The following is a 15,887-nucleotide window of genomic DNA, read 5'->3' as shown; positions in this document are numbered from 1 at the left end:
CCATTTTATTGCAAATATTGCCCCAACTCTTTTAAGATGATGCCCCACACCTAGGGCTAGACCTGACATTACATATTTTCAGAATAAAGGTGTAGTAGAACCATGGCAGTCAAACTGGTAGGATGTGTTTATTATTGCGTATTCTTGTTATTGAGACGTGAAAAGGTCAAACTAATGCAACAGTTCTGAGAGGATACAGATGCTCGCTAGAAATATCTACGACAGGGTGTCTAAAGAATGTAAAATAAGGTTGACAAAAACCAATAGGGTGTCTTAAAAAATATAAAAATAGAATTACCTTAAAAAAAAATATATTTAAAAAGATTCTGTTTAGATCTTGGTAAGCTTATTCCTGATTCCTGTATTGCTAGCCCAAGAGGGTATAATAATAATAACAATGCTTTTTAACATTTTTCTTCCCATTTTAACGTGTATGTTTGTTTGTTCTATTTCGTCATTATAATTTATTGCCTGTTATATCAGCTGTTATTAAAAGTGTTAATGATTATCTAATTTCAAGTTTCTAACCACGAGATATATTCAGTTACCCACGCTAGTGATGGAAAATAAATAACTTTATAATTAAAGCGTCAAAGAGTTTTCTCTGTGTGATGAGTTTTTTTCCTTTCATGTTTACTGGGAATATACAGGGTTATCAGGTCCGAAGCTAGGAATTTAGAAAGGGGGGGGGGAGGGGCAAAAGTTGAAAAAGTGCTTTGGTGGATATAGAAGGGGAAGCAATTTTATTTTGACCTCAAAACCTCAGTTTATGTTAAGATTTATGAATCAAGACTCACACACTGATTTTATACTTATTAAGTTATTTCACACTATTTTTTATTTTAGATGAATAATTTTTGTGTTTACAAGCTATTGACAATATATTTAGTATTTGCATCATATCAACATATTTCAATTAGCCATGTAAATTTTATTAGCCATGTCAAACTAAATTAGTTTAAATAAATTTTTATGTTAGATTGAAATATTATCAATTATAACTCTTATTGAAGAGGTATTGAGAAGAACAAAAAGATGTTTTGAATTTCTAATATTTAACTGAATATATTGTAACCGGATATAAATACAGGAGCTACGAGGTCACAAAGTCGTCCCGGAAATACAAATGAAATCAAATATTTCGAAGCTAATTAAATACGACATTTAGGCAGGAGAGGATTTCTACCCCGAGCCTTAAAGCAAGAAGTGACGGCAGAGCAACCTGTTACATCAAGAGCAGAAGAACAGGATGAATCCGCCATTGCTAGAAGACGACTTTTCCTCAAAAATACTTTCAAGTAAGTAAAAAAAGAAAAGGGCTGAAATTTCTAGAAAACGACTTTTCCCGAAAAATGTTTTTAAGTGAATATAGCTTGAATTCTCATCAATATATTTCACACAAATGTTCCGACCTCAAAATATTCTAAATGTCTCAGTGATCAGCTCAAAATATTTTGTATTTCTGTTGCAAACAATTCAAGCCGCCATCTTGTTTAGAAGACGACCATTCCTTGGAGCTAAACCGGAAGTAGAGATAGAAACACCTGATATTATACCGGATGAAGAAACAGTTGAACAACAGAGAATAAAGATTAAAATTCCTAATCAGGTTAATTTTTCAAATAAATTTTAAATATACAGAGTTTTATAATATAAGATGTAAGATAAGTTATGTAAGATATTAAGATATAACTGACGCGGTTCGCCCTACCATATGATTATACATGTTATGCAGACGGGCACTACATTTGTATAAGAAATATTCAGAAAAGGTTATTGTATACGCGGTAATTGTACATCAGACAAATATTTCTTATTCAAATGGAGTACTCGTCTGCAAAGCATGTATAATCATATGGTAAGGCGAACCGCGTCAGTTGTATCTCCCTTCTATTCCATACTCCCTGTTATAGTCTGTAGTAAATGATATAGTTGATAGTCCTATCGAGAAATTAACAAATCAGGAGATCAAAGAAGCCATTCTTGGAGACTCACAGGTATATAGTGGTTTACATACAGTGAAACCCTTTTTAACGAATACATCGGAAGAATGTATCAAATGTCGTCTTGACAATTTTTCAATGAGTTTTATACTATATTACGTAAATTTCAGTATTTGCGAACATAAATAAATAGCCATGAATATGCGGGAACAGTTTTAAAGAGTTCCATATAATAATTTAACTAAAAAACTAAATATCTGCAATATTCCATTATCAGAAAGTGAAGAGTACGACATTTGATGAATTCTTTCAATGTAATCGTTATTAAGGGGTTTTCTGTACAACTGTGGAATAGGAAGACGACTGTAAAACTTAAATTATGACTTCAAACATTATATTGAACATTAAACATAGAAGTCATGCAGTGTACACAGATCCATTTCAATTAATTAAGTTAATTTTAAAGCAAATAGTAAAAGTGGTTTTTAACAAGTTTTATGGGCCCAAATGCAATAGTACTTTAAATATACCCCCCCCCCTTCCAATACGTAAATATTTAAAAAGTTTGTTTTATTGAATATTTTATGTTTTTGAGGTTATTAAAATAACTAAGTGTTTGTTTGATGCATATCATCAAGTTGAAGTGAATTTTCCTCGGGGAAAATCAATTTTCTTTATTAATAATAATTTATCTAATTAGGGAGCCCCGTTCAAAGGAACCTCTTCAGGAAAAAAATTTTCATAAAAAGAAAAACTAAAATACTGTGGAGTAGATGTCGTCATTATTCTTTCTTCTGCTCATGAAATGTCGCTGAGGATTTTGAATCTTGCAATTATTGCAACTTAATTTTTAAAATCCCTAGTTCTCATAGTACAATTTCGCTATTGTCAAGCACCCTTTGTTAAAATTTGTTCAGTACATTTTTTTTCTTTTTTTCTTTTTTTATTAAAAAAGTTGTTTTATTAAATCGCCAAGTGGTTTGTAATCCAGCTCTTCAATTAAAGAGAAATTTTAAAATTTTGTATTTTTCCACATAATGAATGAAAACCTGCTTTAGCAGATTAAATCTTTACCTCATTAAGTAAAGTTAATTCAAAATTATGAAAAAGCAAAAAAAAAACAATAATATCAGCGTCACTTCTTATCTATCTATTATAACTCATAAAAGTTGGGCCCTCCTTAAAATAATTTGGTTTGAAAAAATGACAATTTTGTTTGATTGCTGTTCCAGTCCAAACTGTCAGTTCACCAAGCGGTATAAGAACTCTGAATGAACAGGTAAAAATTCTATTACATATAAAGTCCTCTAAAAAATGCAAAAACTATAAATTTGACAAATAAACAAACACACGAGAATAGTCGTTCTTGATAAATAATGTAAGGTTTATAAAAAGAATTGGAACGGACGGGTTTAAAATAACCTCTACTTTGTTTATTTTTCGACTTCAAAATTTATACTTACAGAAAATAGAAAATAAATTTTATGTATTTTAATGTTTCTTGCATGTTTTGACGTTTTAAAATCTTGTTCAGCTATTCATGAAATAATTGTTAACAGCTCAGTAACTGCTGGCACCGTTAACAATCTCTAAAATATCTTCCTTTAACGCTGCTAATAAAATTGTGATCGTTATTGAACGAGAACTTTGAGAAAATACCGTTTACAAACGGAACGTTCAGTTCTTAGTTAAAGAACAAGAGGCTACCAGAATAGTTGGTTATTTAACAATTTTAACTAACCGTTCAAAAACGGCTTGTACAAAGTCTGTATATCCCCAGACCATATTTTGAGCCTCTTTAAACTTCTAAAAAAACTCATACGAATCAAAAGCCGACGCCCATAGCATCTCTTTTCAGATAGTCCGTGTGAAATTTGTGCCAACTACTCCAGTTCCTACTGTCCAACCTGAAGAGACAACCGCCAGTCGCAAGTTTTTCAGGTCAATTTTTATTTTTAAAATAACAAAATAGGCAAGTCTTGAAATTATTGCATGAAATTTATTAAAACAAGCTTCTTTTTCACACTCTGCAAAAGTAAAATGAAAACTATAAGAAGAGTTTGAAAAGGCATGACATAACTTAATTAGGTCCGTATGTAGCTCCACAAGTTTAAGGGTTTTAATGTACAGCTGACCTGGAAGGGAGGGGTTAGATGAAGATGTACATTATTTCCCTTAAAGGAAGAGTTCGCGAAAAATTGAAGAGGATAAAGGCTAATATCGAAAAAAATCTCGTTTGAAGCTTATACTTACGATCTAAGTGAAATAACGCAACTCTGTCAATTTATGTGGACAGCTATAACGCTCAAGGGTATAAGACTTTTTTACCATTTTCTCCTTAGACTAAAATTACGATCGATCTACAATAAAATTCGATATCAGCCTACCCCTTTCATTTTTTGCAAACACTCCCTTTTTAATAAATAAATAATGTCAATTTTTTATCTATGCTTTTGCCATCTTACTATTCACCCCCAGAAAACTACAACTACGAATTCATTTATTTAGAACTATTTTTTTTACAGGAAGAAGTTCCGTATTCAGAGTACGACTGAAACCAGTTTTGAGAAAGCCACCACTGAATCAGAAGAGGTGATTGCTCAAACTCCCAGAGCATCTATAAGACGACTTGTTAGCAAAGTAAGAAAATATGCGTAAATTAATTTTAAAGTTGATTTTATAGGTCGAAAATGACCTAATTTTTACTAATAGATTAATTATTAGAAAACATTTAAAGTTCAGATATAATTTTTTTCAAAATATTTTCCTGTTTCTCATGGGACTGGACTTCGATAACAAAAAGTGCAAGGCCAAGTCACCTTGTATTGATCTAGATACTTTCACAGAAAAAAAAATATTTTTGTAGGTGAAAGATGAAGAAAATAGCATCAAAGAGAACAGAATCCGACCAACTGAGGTGAATTGAATTTGCACATCATTCAAACTTAAGTTGTTTCTCCGTGTCTTATTTAAGGAAATGTTTTCTTTATTTTCAGAACAGAAGACGATTCAACTTTAGTAGAGGTCAGAGCACTGATACCACAACAACAACAACATCAACATCAACAACAACAACAACAACAGCAACAACAACAACATCCAAAACCCCTGAACCTATACTTTCAACCAGGTATTAGATTAACAGTACACGGTTTAAGGTACAGGGTTATCCACAGAGAATCAGACTGCAAAGACGACCAGAAAATTTATTAAATCATGATCCCAGGTTAAATAAAACTTCTGTCTTTTAATGGCTTAATAAATGAATTGAAAAAAACAAGTTCTGCAGTTGCAGAGAATCATGAATATTTAAGGAAACAAAATATATAAATTTTAGACACTCCTCTATATAGTCTATATAGTCTATATAGTCTATATAGTCTATATCGTCTCTTCCTGTGTGGGTAACCATTGGGCTTGGTTTTTTTTGACCAAGTTTCTTTGACTGACAAGATTCACAACAAGAAAATTAAATTTTATTAAATTACAAAAATGTGAAAATTTATATTATGAAAAAGATAAAAAGGTTAGTTTTAAATATGATAAAGAAAGCCTCTAAAAAGCAAAATTATTTTATGTTTAAAGATTTAAATGTTTAAACTGCTATAAGGAGGAAATATTAAGAGCCAAGAATAACAGAAAATCAACACAATAAATTTTGGAATTTACATATTTTAATATTTGAATGATCAGTTACGTTATAAATACAATTGAATAATTTACGGTTTGAGTGACTTAGTCTATTTACATTCAGACTCTACTCTCTTAACGATAAGTATTATTAATTCAACCATTTCCTCCTAAAAGATGAAAAAATAGTGCAATCTAATCCAAATTTGATTCTGATTCAGCTCTTTTGATTTTCGCGAACAATAACTAATAACGAGTAGTGATATTTTACACTCCAATAGTTCAGAATATTTTCTTAGTTGTTAAAGATTAATTTGTTGTTAAGGAGAGTTATTATTGTGATCTATTTAGAGCTTCAACTGTAGACCCTGTTGCTGCTTTGGATGCTTTACTTGAGACAGCCAGAGATTTTGAACCTGTTACAGAACAATCAGAGCCTTTAGAGATAGTTACTCAGGTACATATACAATAATGTACAGTGTACAAAGATATTTATGTAATTCACAGATAGAGCCTTTAGAAATAGTTACTCAGTTATAGAAAAGAGAACTGTACACTGTACATAGATATTTATGTATTTCACAGATAGAGCTTTTAGAGATAGTTACTCAAGTACATAATAGAGTATGTTACACTGTACATAGATACTTATGTACTTCACAGCTAGATTCTTTAGAGAAAGTTACTTAGGTACATTATAGTGAACTGTACACTGTACATAATTATTTATGTATTTCGTAGATAGAGCATTTGGAGTTAATTACTTAGGTACATAATAGAGTACTGTACAGTGTACACTGTACATATATATTTATGTGCTGTACAGATAGAGCCGTTAAAAATGTATCACACGGGGCACAACACAAACATGAGAAAAAATATTTACGTACATCCTTACTTAATGGTTCAAAATAGCTTTCTGCATACAAACCAAATCCTGCATTTTTGCACGAAACAGATTAACACGGAATTCCGCGCAAAAATTGGAAATCTGCGTGTTTTTTCTAATTAAGAAATGCAAAAAGCGGAATTTGAGGTGGTACCACAAGCTTTTCCACGAAATTCGGTATTTTTCAAAATAAATTTTTTGTATGTTAAGTTTTTTAACGAAATTTATCGTATCATAATATTAATAACAATCACATTTTATAACTTTAAGGATATAATTGTTAGGCGCAAGAGGATATAAAAGATTGATATATTGTTTATGTACTATTATAGAGGATATAAAAATGGTTATATTGTTTATGCATTATTATATAGGATATAAAAGATGAATATATTGTTAAGGCTCTTGAGGATATAAAAATACCGGAAACAGAGGAGGAAGCTGCACAGATTAAGATGAAGGTATATCAGGAGAAACTATTGAACTGAAGAGAGAAGGGGAAGGGGGAAGGAAGGTTGTAAATGGTAGAAAGGAGAGTGGGAGAAGGAAGAAGAGAAGGGGAAGGAAGGTTGTAAATAGCAGACAGGGGAGAAGGGGAATGAAGAAATTGGAAAGGGTAGGAGGGAAGGAAGGTTGTAAAAGAAATAAAGAGGGATGGAAGAAGGGAAGGGTAAAGAAGGTTGTAAATGGTAGAAAGGAGTGGATAGGAAGGAAGATGGGAAAAGTAAGGAAGGTTGTAAATGGTAGAAAGGAGGGAGGGGAAAGGAAGAAGGTAAGGAGAAGGAAAAAGGGAAGGGGAAGGAAGGTTGTAAATGGAATAAAGGGGGAAGGAAGAAGGAAAGGGGAAAAAAGTTTGTAAATGGTAGAAAGGAGTGAAGAGGAAGGAAGAAGGGAGAAGAAAGGAAGGTTGTAATTGGTAGAAAGGAGGGAGTGGGAAGGAAGAAAGGAAGGAGAAGGAAAAAGGGAATGGGGGAGGAAGGTTGTAAATGGTATAAAGGAGGGAAGGAGAAGAAAGAAGAAATGGAAAGGAAGGTTGTAAATGGTAGAAAGCAGGGAAGGAGAAGAAAGAAGAAATGGGAAGGAAGGTTGTAAATGGTAGAAAGGAGGGAAGGAGAAGAAAGAACAAATTGGAAGGAAGGTTGTAAATGGTAGAAAGGAGGGAAGGAGAAGAAAGAAAAAATTGGAACGAAGGTTGTAAATGGTAGAAAGGAGGGAATGAGAAGAAAGAAGAAATGGGAAGGAAGGTTGTAAATGGAATAAAAAGGGAAGGAAGAATGTAAGGGGAGTGAAGTTTGTAAATTGTAGAAAAGGGAGAGGGGAAAGGAAGAAAGTAGATGGTAGGAGTTAAGGAAGGAACATGTGGTTCAGCGGGATAATATGAAAAAAGTAACAATGAGGGGGAAGGGAAGCTTAGTTTTTAAATTGGAAAAGTGTAAACACGATATAAATGGTTAACTGTATACGGTTTTATGTGCGCACTTTCATTTTAATAATTTTTTCAATTTTCATTTTTAGGAAGATATTAGGAATATTATACCAAGAAGACAAGAAGTTATCAGGTATTAACTCAGAATAGAAAACAAATAAAGTGGAATTCACTTTAAAAAGTGTAAAAACAGCCATTTTGTTTCACTGTCCGCGTATAATTCCTACTTTACACAGTAATTGCTTTTAAAAAAATATGACAAATAAAATAATTGAAAATTGTTTGACCAGAAGTTTCAAAATCTGTTAAACCATACCTTCATGTCCAGTTTTGAATGTGTCTAGTAATACACAAATTGCACCTAAAAAATCCGACATTGTAAACAGATTTTCTCGCAAATCACCAAGATAAATGAACATTATTTAATAATATGAACACATGATAAAACAAGACGTTCGTATATATGTTCCCTCTGGCCAGTCAAACGGCTGGACCGAGTGGGCTGATTTTTCTATAAATTTTTTTTTCAAAATTTTTTAATTTTAAATATTTTTTTATGGGCAACGCCGGGCCCTTCAGCTAGTTTTCTATATGTATACAATTGTTTGGGTGTTTGTTTGTCCATAAAACATCAACACGGCTGAACCGATCGGGACGACATTTTTTTGTGAGACCTCACATGACCCCAGGGAAGGTTTATGGATGTTTAGAATTTCAAAAATTTGGTTTATTTTGTGCGAAGAGAAAATTCTCACAGATAGAGCCACAATTTAAAATAAAAAAGCCTAGAATATTATTTTGTATATATAATTATTATACAGAGATAGTCCAAGATCCCGTGATAATTCTAACACAAGGACGGATTCAAACACAGATTCAAGATTCTCATCTTTCCCAGCTCAGAATACGAGGTAGCTGTTAGGGGGGGGGGGCTACATTTTTTTCATTTATGGAGACATCTTCTGGGACCGAATTTAATGAATTTGCGGAGTCCCTGAACTGCCTATAACTGCTGGTTAAAATTTGAATCACCGATTCAACTCCTATCTGATTCTATAACTTTCAATTGAATTTGAACCGGCATTAGGTAGTACAGCGGCGTAGCTCAAATTTATTAAGTTCAGTCCCTGTATACTTTTGTATCTTGGATTTCAACTTTTTAATCTGTATTTCATGTTTATTTTTAGATCAAGGATATCAGTTACACATGGTCAATCAGGAATAGAGAATAATAACTCCAGACAGGGATCAAATGAAGGATTATCTAGAGGGAGAGCTAGAGGATCTTCAAGAAGAAGTGGCGTGGTAACACCAAGAGTACCAGTAGAGACACCGGTTGAGAGAATTCAAGAAACACCAGCAGAGACACCTGGTGAGAGAATTCAAGAAACACCAGCAGAGGCACCTGGTGAGAGAATTCAAGAATCACGTGTTGAGCGGCCAAGGGAAGAACCTAGATCCCTTAATGTTCAGGTATTTCCTATTTGAAAAAAATTTAACCCTAAACACTAAACAGGCGGGGAGGGGGGGGGGCATTTGGCACCCCCACCTTTTTTAATACCTTCACTCTTGGAAATACAGTTCAGGGTTTAAAGGGTTAAAAAATAGAAATAAAGTTCAGAGCTTATAAAGGTTTAAACAGGAAAAATGCATTGCAGACTTGAATGGTTACAGCGGAGTTCTTAAATATACAGAATGGAGCTCAAAGGATTTTACAACAAAATAAAATGCCCAGATATAAGGGTTAAACAATTAAAACCAGTTCAGGCTTAAATAGTTAAGAAATAAAAATGCAATGCAGTGCTTGAAAGGTGAAGAAATAAAGATAAGGCTTTAAGGGTTAAGAAATAAAAATATGGTTCAAGGCTTAAAGGGTTAAGAAATAAAAATTCAATTCAGATCTTAAACGGTTAAATATTTTTGCAGGTTGAAGATAGTGGTGTCTCCTCGTCACAACCATTCAACCCTGTGTTTAAGGAACCAGGATATATTCATTCTTTAAAAAAAATTGCACAAGAAATGGTTTACCCTTCCCCCCCCCCCCTCCTCCTTCTCCCTCTCTAAATGGAGGTTTAATTGTAACATGATATTCTCTTAGTTGACAAATAAAAAAACATATTTTATTGAAAATGTTGCATACTTAAAAAATTGAAATTTGATGATTGTGGATTTTACACAATTTTTTTATTTCATAACTTCTATACTTTCTGCAGTTAGTAGTAGTAGTATGCAGTTTCTCTGCAAATCTAGCTAGCGCATTTCTTGCTTCAGAAACAAAAGATAAACTAACAGAGTTAAACACTTTTCAACTTAGAATAACAACATTATCTTCCACATCATTGATCTGATTATGGTTTCAAGGGTACCGTCGGAAATTGGGCATGCCGGACCCATCTTGAATGGAGGGTTACCTGTAATTTACGTTTACAATTCTTTTATTAACGATGTTGTAATTTTCAGTTAGCTTGGTTTTAAAATTACAAAAACAAACAGTTTAGTGTCATATTTAAATTGTATGCAGAGTCTTTCACAACAACAACAAAAATGTTTTTTTTTTTTTTTTAATTTGAAATATCCAGGGTTCTGTATTCCCGTCACCTCTCTCTACAATCTCTTTCCATACTAACCAAGGTAAATAGATGAAATAATCTCACATGACCCAAGGGAGGGTTTAAGACCAAAGAAATTTAAACATAAGGATAAAAAATACTTAAAGGGTTTCTAATCGGAATTCCGTTGCGTGCAATGGTTGCTTCCGCTTACGCAATTTCATTGCCCGGAATTGCGCAAAAATTGGGAACAAGGAAGCAATTAAATATTCCCGTAATTGCGCGGAATTGCGTGCAACGGAATTGCTTTGCAAAGGCTTTTCCAAATAAAATTCAATCAATGATGTTAACAGTAAATTTCAATACATAGTTTCGTAAGCGTAGTTTAACAAAATATATCTACAGAGGTTTACTCGCAAATATTAAGACTCTTATGAGGAGATTGATTTATTGCTTTTCATCTAAAACTAATTAGATATTTTTTAATATGCTTTGATATTTGTTGTGTACATGTTAGAAAATTACTTTAAACTCTAGTTATTCGAATTAATGTCTAAACTATTTTGTATAAGATAAATTCGCACCCTGATCTCTAATCGTTCTCCTTAAATCTATTTAATTGAAATGTTTTGTTATTATTACTAAAATTAGGTGGAAAAAATAATCAAAAGAGCCAAGAGCTATTTTCCACCTAATTGCTTTATACTTGTACTGTTAATATAACCATCTATTTGTAATTGTAAACTCTATCTGTATACAGATACATTTATTTTAGCAATAAACTTTATCTTATCTTATCTTATCTTAATACAATATTCAGATTCTAGAAGTTTTTTTTGGCCAAAAAATGCTTGTTTGTTAGTTTTATGTGTTTCCAATAAACATACGTTTGAACTGACGATCGTGCACACATTTTTTTTCCCCACTGGGTTTTCTTGTCGATTAGATATAAAAATATCAGTCTACATAAAGATACGGTTTTCCAATTTATGAAAATTCACCTACTTAGACCAAATAATTTGCGAATTATAAAAATTTTCTACGGCATATCAATTTTAGAAATAGTGACTCTTTTCTTATGATTTCAAAATTTGAATTTTTTTTTAGATTTTGGTGTTCAGCGGATCTCCTCCTCCTCCCAGATTGAGAAACAAAGGGTAAATTTTACTGGTTTAAAGGGACTGGTTGCCAAAGTAAAAGAAATTTAATAAAAACCAAAGTTGAAGATTATAATTTTCAACCAGGATTTCTTTAATAACATTTTTAAATAAGCTGGCTTCAATCCTGATTTCCCAGCTCAGAATACNTTTAAAGGATTTTTTTTTAAATGCAAAGGGTAAGGAACAGAGCGGTAAAAAGTCCAGTCTGTGTAAAAATAAATAAAAAAATAGCCAATAATGTTTTTTTTTTTACTTTTTTGTAACTTAAGCTACAGATTACAGATCTAAAAAATATGGTTTTGAAAAGCCCTTGTAAAATGGATGTTGAAACATGTGTCAATCTTTGATATTTGTTTTAAACAAAACAACATTTTTACATTATGTTGACCCTTTTTTTGACATTCTTATAACCCTCCCTAGAACCCAAACTATTAAAGTTATCGGTCTAATTTTTTTCAATGAGCTGGTCTTGAAAAATTGGACTTTAAGATCATGCATTTCAACCCTATACCTATTCTCTAAGGCTTTTTTCTAGGGGAGAGGGGGCGCTCCCCCAGGCTATACATAGATTAAGACACCCCCACCCCTCAAGCCTTTAAAGGGTTATTAAGTATGGCATTTATTTATAATAAATTCTATCTTTTATATGAATCATCTTAATATTTATTAAACCTTCCTTTAACTTTTTGATTTCTTATATACCAATCTTTCAAACAGCAGATACCCAAACAAAGAGAAGTTGTCAATTAAAAGCTTCTCTTTGTTTGCTTGTAAACTTTTAAGTTGGAAAATGCTTGTTAGAGATCAAAGCATTATTTTCAAAATTCATCTTCATTGTCACCGACCACTGCATTTAGTCGTAAAAATCATCTAAATTGGCGTCTGCTACTTCAAATATGTTAAAGCTTGAAGCTCGTGATGAAGGACCAAAATTCTTTATTTTTCTAACTTTTAAGGAACCCGCCACCCCGTTTGTTATTAATCCTCCACCAGTAGTAGCTCAACCGCAATCAGCTGATCTTTCTGTACAACAGACTGCTGTTCTCCCACCAGCTGTTCAACCGCTCAACAATGGCCAAAATTCTCTTCAGCTGCTTCAGAATAATAACTTTGCAGCATTTGATGCTCAGTTTGGTGGGGCAGTGCCAGTTAATCAGCAGGTATATATTATTAGACAGATGGTATTAAATTAAACGCTAGTTTTCACGCGAGCTTTCAAAACAACTTACCATATCATAGGATTATTTATTCTATTATAATTTTGTTCCCTGTGACTTGATTTATACTTACCTAGATCACGATACAAATACGATGTTGTACACTTTTTCTTATATAAATACCAATTTTATACTAGATTTAAAAAACTTTTTCACTTTTTCCCTGAAAGAAAAAGATTTTTTTTTAATATCCGAAGATAATACTTGTACTTGCAGACAACTGTAGTTACTATAAGATTAAGATTGTAATGCCAAATATTCTTTCATTTTAAGCCAAGATACATTATTTATTTAAGATGCTTTTAGATTTTTTTTCTTCAATTTTTTCTTTTCTTCGTGATTGAATTTGTGAGTCTTATTATTTCAACACCAAAAATTGAGCATTATTTGTTGCCCATTTAGTCAAGTTCTCGTTTTGGTGGAAGTCGACCAGTCCCTCAATTCCAACCAATAGCAGCCCAGCAGTTTTCTGCAGAACCAACCAGAACTCAGCAAACTTTCTCTCCCCAACCAATAAGAGCACAACAGACTTTTCTCTCTCAGCCAATAGGATTTCAGCAGACTGTTCCTTCCCAGTCAATAGGAGGAGAGAATCAGCCGAATCCAACCCAAACCCAACCTTCTTTCATTACTCTACCAGCTGGGACATTTTCAGGCAAGTCAAACTTTCAAGAACAATTTATTTTCTGGGAAATTATTCAGCTGACCTAATAACAAACAATACTGAGTATTTAAATACAATAAGAGAAAAGATGGAACACTTCAAGGATTTCTCCGCTTCTCGATTGGCGGACGTATTCTTCCATAACCAGCCTTTACAACCTCTTCATCAATGCTAACCTTATCAGGGTTTTAAACATGGCAGGTCCGTTTTTTCCTGCATTCTGTGAATCCATTATCATGTATCCGTCCCTACCCCGACGCACACACCTCAACTCGATGACCCCATTTTTTTATTTTGAGGCAAGAAACATCTATAGGCCCTGCTCTGCCTAACCGTTATCTAGAGTTTAACAGTATTTCAGGCTTGGCTTTATTTTCAAACTCTAATGGACAATTAAATTGAGTTTGAGTCCAATTGTACCACATTAACGATTTATGTACAGTACTATATTTGTACAGAACCACGGGTAAAAGGCTGTGCTGGTTTAAATTTTTTAATTTTGGCGTAAAAGCTTGGAGATAATCTAATGTGATATGGGATGCTCTGTAATATCAAAAGAATTGATGAATGCCGTCTTGACAATTTTTCAATGGGTTTTATACTACAGTGACAATTCTAAAGAAACTTTTTTTTAATTCAAGGTAAATTAATAACCTTGAAATATGAATGCAATTTATATATTAATGTTAAACTCATTTTTCCGCGGCATTTGATCTTAATTATGTAATACGACATTATAAAAAACTCTTGCTATGTATTCATATATCTGGGATTCACTGTACTAAACCTAAATCTAAGTAATTATAAAAATAAATTTGAAGCCATGAAATATGTGGGAACAGTTTTAAAGAGCTCAATTTAATTATTTAGTGAAAAAAACGAAATATCTGCAATATTCCATTATCAATAGGTTTAGATAACGACATCTTATAAATTCTTTCGATGTCTCTGAAGTTCTGGGCTAAACCGTAAAATAGACTCAGTTTTGTCCCTAATTTTATAAAAAGAGGTAGAATGTAATTTTCAAATTTCTGCGAATTAAGCAATCCTTTTTTGATTTATTTATTTTATTTTTTAGGACATCCGGCTCAAAATATCAACATTAATACCGGATCTTTCTCCTTCTCTACATCAGTTTAAGCTAAACCTGCATCTTACAGGAATGAGATTAATAATTTGGGGCCTTTTTAAAGAAAATCAGGTGTTTTACTGTAAAAAAGCTCCTTAACAGTCTGAGATGTTCTAAATAAATGTTTTTTGCTTTTATCACTGTTTGCAGATTTAAGCCAATCATTTTTAAATCTCTTGAGCATCTTAGCATTGTAAAGCTTCTTAAATGTAAAAAAAACCTCTGATGTTTTTAAAACAGACATAAACACGAAGCCCATCCCTATACTGAAGAGTGAAACAGTATTATGTATTTATTTTAATAAAGTTCGAAAATACTCAATTATTGGAATCAAATTAATTTGTTGAGATATACATTAACTTTATAATGAGATAAACCCGGATCAAGAAAAAATATATTTAAAATAATTTCGACAATTGATATAAAAAGCGTAATACGGCTAATACTAAATATTAAATATTAATCCAACATTTTTGTGGGATTTTACATAATCCAAAAGTATTTAGGATACAAAATTTTCTTTCAAAACTTTTCACAAATTGATGCGAATCTTTCTAAGTCAAAAAGACAAGTACGTCAAAACGTCAGATTGTGTTTGAAAAAAATAAATCTTTCCAGAGCTGAAAACTTTAGAATGGTGGATATCAAGATTAATGCTTAAATTCCTGGTTTTACTAAACCCGAGATTATTATAATACGCATTCGATATCAAAGAAAGAAGTTTATAATTTAACCAATCAGCGTGTCATATTGAGATGTATACTAACTTTTGAAAAGCCGGTTTTTATTTCTTTTGTTGATGGTGTTTTATCAATTGAACTAAACATCGATAGAACGAAAGTAAATTTGGATTAATGTTTATCAAGACTAACGTTCAAAATGACAATGGTCCTAAAATGTGATAAAATATTTAATAAATTCATATTAACATGATTAAATTTATATTTGTTTAAATGCTCTAAAAGCCGGCTTGTGAACAGCTGACTTTAATGTAATCAGATATTAGTCCAATCGATATAGCATCGTATCTGTAATTGTTATCAAACGTAACTTTTATACAGTAGGGATATTTAAAAAAGGAAGATTAAGAAGAAAATCAAGTGGGTACATTGGATAATCAGATTAAGCGATCGTGATTAAGGATATCTCATTCTAAAGTTTTGAGCTCGCAGGGGCCTATTCAGGAATTTGTTCAGGGGGGGGGGGGGGCTCAGCACCCGTTGGGGCCTGAAAACCCCCTGAAAGCAATAGATTACACTGGTCCAAGGGGGGGCTTAGCC

The 15,887-nt window shown here is 32.4% G+C and overlaps 1 protein-coding gene across 1 annotated transcript; it reads left to right on the top strand.

Moving 5' to 3' along the window:
• Positions 1-100: 100 nt before the first annotated feature.
• On the top strand, positions 101-14,928 carry LOC111717169 (probable protein phosphatase DDB_G0282105). The gene is made up of 23 exons (XM_023492679.1): positions 101-117; positions 335-381; positions 757-762; positions 1,167-1,298; positions 1,498-1,609; positions 1,914-1,997; positions 2,644-2,671; positions 3,176-3,222; positions 3,802-3,884; positions 4,469-4,583; positions 4,810-4,860; positions 4,940-5,073; positions 5,925-6,030; positions 6,864-6,923; positions 7,978-8,021; positions 8,710-8,799; positions 9,076-9,361; positions 9,815-9,865; positions 10,468-10,519; positions 11,545-11,594; positions 12,554-12,757; positions 13,217-13,469; positions 14,557-14,928. Exons 1-23 carry the CDS (start codon positions 103-105, stop codon positions 14,616-14,618), a joined length of 2,112 nt encoding a protein of 703 aa, XP_023348447.1. The 5' UTR covers positions 101-102; the 3' UTR covers positions 14,619-14,928.
• Positions 14,929-15,887: the final 959 nt, after the last annotated feature.

Source organism: Eurytemora carolleeae, unplaced genomic scaffold (assembly GCF_000591075.1).
Source record: "Eurytemora carolleeae unplaced genomic scaffold, Eaff_2.0 scaffold2412, whole genome shotgun sequence".
NCBI classification, from domain to species: domain Eukaryota; kingdom Metazoa; phylum Arthropoda; class Copepoda; order Calanoida; family Temoridae; genus Eurytemora; species Eurytemora carolleeae.
This window is presented reverse-complemented; position numbering and strand designations above follow the sequence as displayed.

Coding starts and splice junctions, on each gene's coding strand:
- LOC111717169 (XM_023492679.1), top strand. Junction 1,299..1,497: donor TTCCTCAAAAATACTTTCAA/GTAAGTAAAAAA, acceptor CATCTTGTTTAG/AAGACGACCATTCCTTGGAG. Junction 12,758..13,216: donor CAGTGCCAGTTAATCAGCAG/GTATATATTATT, acceptor TTGCCCATTTAG/TCAAGTTCTCGTTTTGGTGG.